A 10,969-nucleotide genomic window follows, 5' to 3' on the forward strand; every position below is an offset into this window, starting at 1 on the left:
TTTCTAGATCAAGTGTCGAAGCAGAATATCATGGAGTCGTCAATGTTGTCGCGGAATCTTGTAAGTTATGTAATCTTCTTTTGGAGTTACATTGTCCTCTTCGACTGGCTACTATTGTTTATTGTGATAATGTCAGTGCTATTTATTTATCTCGCAACCGAGTTAAGCACCAACACACCAAGCATGTTGAGATGGATATTCATTTTGATGGGGAGAATTTTATCTTGGGCCAGGTACGAGTTTCACATGTTCCTATGAGATATCAGTTTGCTGACATATTCACTAAAGGTCTTCGGTGGCAGTTATTTTGGAGTTTAAGTCCTATCTCAGCGTTCGCCCTCCTCCTGCTCCGACTGAAGGGGTGTGATAGAATACAATATAATTTAGGATATATTTTGCTCATAAAATCCTACTTTGTAAATTTCCTAATATGTATAGGACTATTCTTAGGTTGTAAACTATAAATATTGATCAATGGTCATCACTCCAGAGAGGAGTTTTTCCAAATCTAACAGTATGTGTACAACCTTTTTTATTGTTTATCTGATTATAGTGTGCCTTATAATTTTATTATCAATGGTGAGACATGGTCATAATCGCATCATACCAATTACCAAGTGACATACAAATTGCGAAATATAAAATTTTAATTTGTAGTAATGTACCTAGTTGCCATAAGCAACAAAGGAATCATAATAAGTATCTTACTTATATTAAGTTAATAATTGGCTGATGAGGATCATAAATTAGCTTTGAGAAAGCAGTACATTGTTGTAAAACATAGATCAAGAACATTATGATTGATTGCCTTTGGCTGATCAGGATCAATTGCGTCCACTTAAATAACGTCCATTATACTCAAAAGGTCCAACAAGAAATATATATCTCCCATCAATTTAGCTTTCACTTCACATAATGGTTGCTTTTTACCTTTCACTTCACATCAAAATTGATAGAAAAAAAATAGTGCATATAATTAAATTTATCATGTCTTGTTGAATATAGACTATAGACAGTAACATACTAAAAAAACAAGGGAAACTAATTAAAGACGTCTTAATCATATTATCATACTAACAAACAATTATTAATGCAACTATAGCTATAGCTAGATACTCCATACATGAAATTAAAGTTATGTATGTTCACATAACAGAACATGCATTTGGGTTCTCATCGCTAAAAATTTGAGGCTGATGATTGAGATTATTAGGATGTTGATCATGATGATACTCCATATGATCATACCTTGGTGTTGTAGATGGCCAATAATAATCGTATGATCTATTCATATCACCCATCATCATCAGCATCTTAGCATGATCTTCAATAATAGGAATATTATTCTTAGGGACTTGTTCATCATTATTGTTATTCTCTTTTGCTTCTTTTTTATCTTCTCCTTTCTTCTCTTGTTCACTACTAGTGCTCGTATCTTGTTTTTTATCTTCTTCATCCTTGACTAAGGACACTTGCTTCCTTGTCCTTTTATGTACATACTTAACCAAATTTTCTGGATCTCCAATCACACCTTTCACAATCACTTGACTTTTCCCTACATCTGTTTCCACTGACTCTATTCCTGTTAATCATCAATAATTCAAATTCATATGTTTAGTAGATACTATAATAATCTTGATACAGCTAGTACGTTTGGATTAAGCACATTTCATGTTTCCTAATGTTTCCCATGCATACAACGAGAGCTAGACGTACATACACCCAAATCTCTATCTTTACTCATTTGCTCATTTGGGTGCGTGACTTTAAATTAATACTAATTCCAAATGAGTAAGATAAGAAATTCAACCTCGCATACGCCTAACTCTCGGTGTATATATATATAGTACTTGTATCTCGGAACATAATAGACTAATAGTATTTATTTGGAATAACGCACCTTTCATCTTTCGAATGCGCTTCCGTAAAAGTTGTGCACAAGCTTCACAATGCATATAGACTTGTAAAACAACTTTTACTATAGGAGGTGGCTGCCACAAAACAATCAATACAATTATATTAACAACCTGTCTGGAAGGCGATAAATAATAAATAATGGACACAGCATATTTTCTAAGTAGGAGTAAAAAGTTATAAAAAGGAGAGAAATTTAGGAGTTGGTGGCGATAATCATATAAAAAATTAAAATTCGTATTATGCAAACATGACATTTGGATAAATGACCACAATACTAAAATATCTTACTAATTTCAAAAATGAATCTACTAATACTTAAAAATGATATTGAAGTAGTGTCGTTCTTTTCAACTTATTTCATAAAAATGAAGTTCGAATAAGTTTAAATAAGCTCTTATACAAACTATGGATATTCCCTTAAAAGAGCATATATAGGAAGGCTTAACTATATAAAAATCATTTCACGAGCAGTATAGTAAACCAAGATAAAGTAATATTGGTATCATTTCTTCAGAGAAAAAAGGGACTGTCGATTATTGGTCATGTAAGTGGAGGATCTAACAGTAACATAGAAAGGGACTGTCTTCTAGTAGGATAGAGAAGGACAGTAATAATACCTCAAAAGTGAAGATTATTGGTCATGTATAAAAGAGATCAAAGTAGGACGAATTTGAGATCTTTTAAATAGTATACTAAAATAAAAGAATATGTTCCCTAATCTATAATGGAAAAAAGGATAGGATGAAGTACGTATTTAGACTGTTTCAGTCGATAGACGAAAAAAAAAGCTATGGTGATCTTCTCTTTGCATATATGTAGAGTATTCATTCATGATTGATAGCAACTATTTACAATTCAAAGTGTGTGGGAGATATTAAAGCATATCTGATCTGAGATATATAGCAAACTCATTGCATGAGATCTAAATTGACTAATATATTTCATGTACTTTTTCTAAAGTGTAACATCTAGCATATACTCCATTAATTCAAGAGCAAAAATATATATACTTCCTATGTTTTGAAGTGAGTGAAACAATTTTATAAAAAAGCTCAATAAAAGAGAGAAGTATTTTACTTATTATTTTAGAATGGAGGAAGTATAAGGTTTTGATTTAAGCGGCCTTACGAGTTACGATGATCCCTTGATCGCTTATTGACGTAGTCACCCGTTGACCAATCATTAATGCTTAGTAATTAATTTAATATTTCTACCTTTAGCTTCCTAATTAAAAGCTACGGTCTCACTAAATTTCGAGAGTGATTCAGCCTTTCTAAATGCAACATACAACTCTTCGTCGTACTACGCGCTTTTAGTGTGCTTAGCTTGTCCCACCTTCTTCCCAGGGCCGCATTGGCATGTACTAATGACCCCAAAACACATAGCCCAAATAAGTAAAGGCAAAGAGAGAAAGAAGGGAAACTAGAAAAGAAAAGGAAAAGAAAAGACTATTACAAGGTTACAAATGCGGCTGAAAATTGCGCCATACTTCTTCAAGCTATTACTCCTTCCATCAACTTCAGTTTCTTATTCAATTCTCCGACTGGTTTTCTCATTCGATTCCCAAATTCCAACTTCCTTTCTAATTTATTCTCCAATTCCAAATAAAATTTAGTTGCAATTTGTTTGGTGAAAATGTACAAATGCACAATATATTTAGGTAATTTCACTCTTTTCTCTGCAATTTTGTTCTTCATTTGAATTTTTTGATTTTGGAAATTCTAAATTTTATTATTTGATTTTCAACCAAGAATTATTATAATTATTTGATAACACACCATATTTTTTCATAGTAATAACTAAGTGTTATACATTCATCAATCTAATTCTTTGTTATGATTTTCTAATTATCTTTGTTTTCACGCATTATTATAATTAAATTTTCCTTGAAAAGTTGACTAAGTATTGTGAAATCAGATTGTTGTTCCCTTAAAAAAATTAGATTGTTGTTGATTAATTTCATATTATTGGTTGTTGTAATTGTGAAATCTGAATTTTTTTGGTTATGTTGTCTTTAACGTTATTTTTAGTTTTTTGATTTTGTTATTCTAAGATTTTTTTTTTATTTGAATAATAATTATAGGTATTGTAGATTGTGGTATGTGATGATTGTGTTGCCCATTTGTGTTTTAAAATTGAGGCTCATTATTGCGATGTTCGGATGTTGTGGTTATTATGGATCTTTTATTTTATATTCTGATGTGTAGCGAAAATATGTATGTCGTTTCGAAAAAAAGAAAAGTGAAAACAAGTACAAGAATGGTAGACATTAGTTTTTTTTTGTATTACTTACTAACCAGGGCCCCATTTTGTAGTTCGGGGCACCAATAACTCAAAAACGGTACTGCCTCTTCTTTGCATTTTGCATACATCTTTTCCCACATATATATAGGAGATTACTTACATTACTTATTGATTGTTGTTGTTCGGATTTTTTAAAATTTACTCCCATTTATTTTTATTAGTTTACCCATTTTTCAGTTATTATAATGGTTTCACTAATTATTTATCATTATCTTTACGTTCTCGTTTTACTCTTTCTTGACTAACAACATTAACTTCAAACAATATGCTAAGAGAAAGGCTAAATTCCACATTATTCAGTGGTGAACAAACGACGAAAAGACCATTATGCCCTTAGATCTAGTTAGACTAAAAAAACCCAATTATATCTCCTATTTTGCACAGCTACACACATATGATGCACATCTAATGCCTTAGCTATGCACATCCAACCCCCCAGTTTGAACATCTAGGAATTCATTAATACACAAATCAGTCGTTAGATGTACAAATATAGTCTTTGGATGTGTAACCACACGTTTTGGATGTGCAGGTAATTTTTTTGGATGTATAAGCATAATTTTTTGATGTACAAATATAGTCTTTTAATGTGCAAATATGTAGTTTGAACGTGCAAACATAGTCTTTGGATGCGCAAACCTACCTTTTGAATGTACAAGAATACTTGTTGGATGTTCAAACATATTTTTCGGATGTACAGATATACATTAATACATAGTATTTAGATGTGCAAATATGTAGTCTGGATGCTCAAACATAGTCTTTGAATGTGGAAACCTACCCTTTGAATGGGTAAATATATAGTTTCGGCTATACATATATAGTCTTTGGATACGCAAATTTGGATGGACAAATATATATCTTGGATGTAGAGACATATTACTTGGATGTGCAAACATATTACTTAAATGTGCAAATAAATTAGTTGGATGTGCAAGTATATGTTTTGGATGTGCAAATATAGGCTTAAATAGTTGAATGCACAAGAATTGATATGTATGTTAGGTCAAACCAACAAAAGTTAAAACAAAATTGAAGAATCACATACTTATTTCGCCTAAAATTTTGTGGAAAAACAAGAATAAACTAATAAAAACCACATTGAATAAGTCAGTAAGTTGTTATTCGATACTAAATAGTTTAAATAAACAAACTTTCCAGTCAATAATTGAGTTTTGCTCTCGTGCATGCAGAATGCATTAGATCCTGCATGCAAGAGAGCAAGAACGCAATTATGCTAAAACTAGTTATAAATAAATTCCTAATAATACTTTATGAGAGAAATAGCTCCTATATACTTCATTTGTTTAGAAATAGTTGCATCATTTCATATTTTCACGTTTGTCAATGCATAATTTCAAACATCAATATCTCTAATTATCAATAAGTAAAAATTATAAAAAGATATTAAAATAATATACATTCAAAAAAATCTAATAAGATCTCATATATATAACTATGTTTTCTCTAAAATATAAATCACCAAGGACAATCAAAGTGCAAGATGTATAAATAAGAAACACTATGCAAATGGTACAACTATTTCTAAACGCATGAAGTATAATTCAGAGTTCAGATTACCGGTCTTAATATGTTATGGACTTATGGGCGCAAATCTGGTATGAAAACAACATTACAGGCGACAAATTAAGGCAATGCCTTGTGGACTGTGGAGTGTAGTAGTATAGATGCAGATGGTGTGGGGGTTGTGGTGTCGGCATATTAATATGTCACCCTTTGATCGATCAACTAGCCCTTTCATTGTAAGATGTGCCTTTTGCTTTTTACCCTCTCCTTTCAAAATTTTCATCTATTTGCAATTTTGCATGCCCTTATGAGTTGTGATAACTGAAAACTGATAACAAAAACTTGTGCATTTGTGTCAGTTTTAGTAAGATAAGGACGTCAGACCAGTGTACGTAGGCCACTTGCTGCTTCAGGTTCTTACAGTATTGTCTCTCATACTCTCACTGTACTACTAATTACTTTCTCTTATTATCTCAAATACAGTAGTTTTTCCTATCATCTGTTTATATGCAACAAACCTTAGCATGGTTCAGTTTGACATAATAAACGATGATAATGGTAATGAATTTTTAATGTAGTTTTGTAAAAGGAATAATGTCAATATAGTGATGAGAGTTTCCTCTCATTAATTTATATTACCATCTATTACTATTTTAGATAAATTTTTTCATATATACATTGTTAAGAACTTGGTTATATAGTTTTTATTAAGACTATATTTAATTGTATCATACTCTATATATAGTTGCATACTCTTTCCGTTTCCTAAAGATCTTCCCTCTTTCCGTTTAAGGGTGTTTCCAAAAGATCTTCCATCTAGTGCTTTATTCCTTATTTGGCAAAACAAATTTCCCTATTTACCCTCTCATGTCACTATCATATGGTTCACTATTACATTATTAATTCAATTTTACTCCCTTTCTCTCTCCTACTTTAACCCCTTTTTATTTGTTTATTTATCTTAACCCCTTTCTCTCTCCTACTTTACTCACACCATGCCCCACACAACTTGATTTTCCTTGGTATCTGTAGGAACAGTATGTGGGAAGATCTTTAGAAAACGGAGGGAGTAATTCACATAGCTCTGCTTCAATTTTTGATCTTTCCTTTGTGTTGTGTGAGCTGCTACTTTTGATACTAAAATATGCAAGAAAACTTAGTAATTCAAGCTTCCCACAATTACTATAGACCCGCGTGAGTATCCTACATATACATTTAAGGGTAGTAACGACTCATTTACTCGGAGGTCTCCAATTTTGATTTTTTGCTCATTTGAAGTCTTCCAACTTAGTAAAGGAAGATGACAACAACTTTGAGTGTACCATATGTACGGTACACTTAGTATATGATAAAAATCGAATCAGCTGGAGCCTAATCCCTAAAGTTAATTATCTACAGCTAATGTTGCAAATTTTATTGGTCACCTATTACTTGCCATAAAAAAAATCTAAGGTGAAATTCGTAAGCTTTGGACCACAAGTTTATCATAGTTTTTTAAAAGAAGTATCTTGGTTGAGACGCGTCTCAAAATTTTCTAAAATTTTAGATTATATGTGTTTCTATATGATCAATTTATGCTAAATAATTATCGATTTATGCATATATTTATTATCATTTCAAACATAATAGTTTCAATTTATAAATTTACATATTTGTTATTTAGTGTATACATTTTTTATATCATTTTATAAACTGATATAAGATATGTATAAACTAATAGCAACTGTGTATAAAATAATAACAAATGAACATATCATTTTATAGATTTATAAATTTGCTATCAGTTTATACATATACTTTGACTTTTTTCCTCTCTCAAAAAAATCCTAAATAGAAAGAACAAATAAAAACAGAGGGAGTATCAATTTAATAACTGAAAACAATAATATGTCTTAGATGATAACAATTATGCATAAGCCGATAACATATATATGTAAATGTAACTTGCAGAATCTCATCTCAGTAATTTAGACGATCTCAACCAAATTTTTCCGTTTTAATAAATTGTTGCCATGTGAGATCTTGTCACATCAATTTTAATAGGTATCTTCAAAATTATAAATATTCATCACAAATCTGTTGAACACACAATTGAAGATATTAAGAGGAGTAGTTCATTAAAAAGACAAAAGCTAACAAACGCTCCGGGCTAATCATTTGGGATAACTAACCGAGATAGAGAAGTTAATCAAAAAAACGTGGTTTGCGTTTTGAAATTGCATTCAGCTTTCTCCATTAATCTCCAACTGAAATTTAAATTTGCAGGTTGCAACTACCACTAACTTAAGGAGCTCTTGATTATCATTACTACTAATCTATTAAAAAAATAGTAATTGTAAAAAGCAAAAAAAAAAAAAACATGTATGCATGTACTAAAAAGATAGGAAATGCATACTTGTTCTTTTTGTTGTTGTTCCTTTTGGACCTTATTCTCATCCTCTTTGGGTTGCTCCTCTTGAGGCTTGGGCAAAGGAGACAATAAATGGGCATTTCGGCCCGTTTTGTGGCGGATTCTGTCACATAATTTCATAGGCTCAGCCGTCTTCCCTTTTACGACCACCATGTTCGTTTTTCGATCCACCGCCACATCTTCCACCCCTTTTTAGTTTGGTACATATATAACACGGTCAGTATGTTCTTATCAATGAAGATGAGATATGTTCTTTTATTTCGAACTGTATATTGTGCTTTCGAGATTTGAGAGCTATTATCATGTACAGTATACTTCTTCTGTTTCTTTTTACTTGCAATATAGCTTCTTGACACGCATTTTAAAGAGAAGATTAGAGAATGTAAAAGGACACACTAATCAAAATAATTTATCCCTCAAAAAAAATCAAAATAATTTAAGCCTTAACATCCTAAGCCATCACTCTTATCATTGTTTAAGTTATTTTGATTAATTTATCTATATACCTTCTCTAATCTTCTCCTTAAATTATATATCAAGGAGCTACGTTACGAGTAAAAAGAAATAGAGGAAGTACCTCGCAAATATGTAGGTTCTACTTTGCGGTTTAGTGATATTATATTCACCAATCCATTAGATAATCACATATGATAATACAAAATTTACAAAGTATTTGGTGACGGTTGAATATATGATAAGATGAATATCATATAATATACACGATTAGTAACAAGTATCAACGTAGTGTTATAATATAATCAAGAGAGAATCAAATTAAATTAAAAGAGATGATAGTAATAACTAATAAATAAAGAATTAAAAGAGAGGGCATACCTTGATAAGCTTTAAGGGATCTGAAAATCTTCTTGGCACAAGCCTCACATTGACAATGCATGTCAACTTTGATTACGATTATATTTTCGTTACTCTTTTCTTCATTACTTTCGTTTTCCTTCTTCTCTTCAACACCTTCTCCAGCTTTCTTTTCCTAAATAGTAATCAAATATACATACTATGAGAGTTTCATTGATCATGTAAAATTTATTATAATCATCATAAAAAATAGTTTTGACCCAATTTAATAGATGAAAGCTCAACACACAATACCTCTCCCATGGAATTAATTACAAACCAAAATGTGAGGAGGTCGATTGGAAAACGCAAGTTACAAGATTCAAGTCGAAGCAGCAAAGATATTATGAAAAAAGGGAGGGTCTTACTTCACTTGACTTGAATAAATAGTCTGAGTGGTAGGTGGCTACGGAACTTATGTGGCACCCAAAGCATGGATTGGCTAGTTATATACCGTCTGATCTAGTTAACTAGTTTCCCTCCGTATCATAATATAATATTAATTAATTTTTCACAATATTTAAGAAAAATTGATAAAGTAGTACTCCCTCTGTTTTTTTTTATCTTTCTCACTTAGAATCTTGGCACTATTCATACTTAAAGAGAATCTTCTCAATTGCTTTCAATCTATAAAAAAAAATATAATCATATGGGGTCTTGTTTGATTCGTCTCAATTAATACATTATTAATATTCAATCATTATAATTTTTACTAATATATAATGGAAGATATTTAAGTTCAAAGAAGTGCATTGGGAGACACGCACAGAGAAAGTGAGAATGATAGAAAAAAACAGAGGGAGTATGATTTCCAAATAAAAAATTAAAAAAGTGTTTTTTTATACTTTTGTCTTATAACTAATTTTTTTACTTCTTTTATCCTTAAAAATCAGAAGTATTAAATGTTCCTTAAAATGGCGTAAAACAATAAATAGAGATACCTATCTCGAAAGGACATTGCGACACCAACCTACTGGGTAGACAATTTTGAAAGGACGTTGCTACACCAACCTATCGGGTGGACAACCCACTACTAGGGATGGCAATCCAATTTGGATCTGACCCTAGTCTGCTCTGATCCGAAGGAAAAAAATTTGAGTCGACTCCGACAGAAAATTAATCCGACATTGACACCGTTTAAAAAATCCGACTCTGAGTCGAAGGAGGATCAGAGTCGGATCTCATGAAATAATCCGACTCCGACTTTGAATCAATCATTCCTTTTTTCTTGTTTATGTTAAATTGTTAATGTATTATTTATGTATAACCTAACTTCGCCTTTCAGCCAATCGTATTATATAGGATTTTTCCATTGAAAAAATGATTGTTAAAAATAATAGTAAAATTTATATTTTTTTTTTAATATACAAGATTTTCATATGATTATTTGAATAAATTGTAATTATTAGATTATTGTATTAAGACTATTCTATTATAAAAAATGAGCAGAAAAATAAGTCAGGTCGGGTTCGGAGTCGGATGTTCGAATTTTAAATCAGATCGAATTCAGAGTCATATCTTCGGATTTTTAAGTCGGATCGGATTCAGAGTCAGATGTTCGTATTTTAAGTCGGATTCGGATTTTCGGGGTCGGATTTTCGGGGTCGGATTTTCGGGGTCGGATTTACAATCCGACCTCTTGTAGGGTCGGAGTAGGATTATGCATTATCCACCCAAGTCCGACCCGTTGGCATCCCTACCCACTACTAATAGAAGTATAGAACATTAAAAAAATAATTATTATGTTGAGTTAGATTCCATTACCACAACCCTCAACAAGTCTTTATTAATAGTGGTCAGCCTACTTGATGGATAGACAAAAAAAATTGCATTTGAAAGGAAACCAAAGCTATTTTAGAAAGTTTATGTAAAATGTAAGAATAATTTAGTCCAAATTGATAAAAACGTAAATAAATACAAAAATGTGAACATTATATTATGAGCTTGATCGAGTAACTT

The 10,969-nt window shown here is 31.2% G+C and overlaps 1 protein-coding gene across 1 annotated transcript; it reads right to left on the minus strand.

The window, feature by feature from the left end:
* Positions 1 to 949: 949 nt before the first annotated feature.
* Positions 950 to 9,429, minus strand: LOC104900804 (hypothetical protein). The gene is made up of 5 exons (XM_010688326.4): positions 9,266 to 9,429; positions 8,993 to 9,146; positions 8,144 to 8,346; positions 1,901 to 1,991; positions 950 to 1,582 (listed from the first exon to the last, which is right to left on the minus strand). The coding sequence occupies exons 1-5, from the start codon at positions 9,272 to 9,274 to the stop codon at positions 1,146 to 1,148; spliced, it is 894 nt and encodes a 297-aa protein (XP_010686628.1). The 5' UTR covers positions 9,275 to 9,429; the 3' UTR covers positions 950 to 1,145.
* Positions 9,430 to 10,969: the final 1,540 nt, after the last annotated feature.

This window comes from Beta vulgaris, chromosome 8 (genome assembly GCF_026745355.1).
Source record: "Beta vulgaris subsp. vulgaris cultivar EL10 chromosome 8, EL10.2, whole genome shotgun sequence".
Taxonomy (NCBI): Eukaryota; Viridiplantae; Streptophyta; class Magnoliopsida; order Caryophyllales; family Amaranthaceae; genus Beta; species Beta vulgaris.

Bases quoted from the DNA above. Each gene is read 5' to 3' on its own strand.
- LOC104900804 (XM_010688326.4), bottom strand. The intron at 8,347-8,992 runs GTATGCCCTCTC...CAAACTAAAAAG, and splicing joins ATCCCTTAAAGCTTATCAAG to GGGTGGAAGATGTGGCGGTG. The intron at 1,583-1,900 runs GTGCGTTATTCC...GATGATTAACAG, and splicing joins GCGCATTCGAAAGATGAAAG to GAATAGAGTCAGTGGAAACA.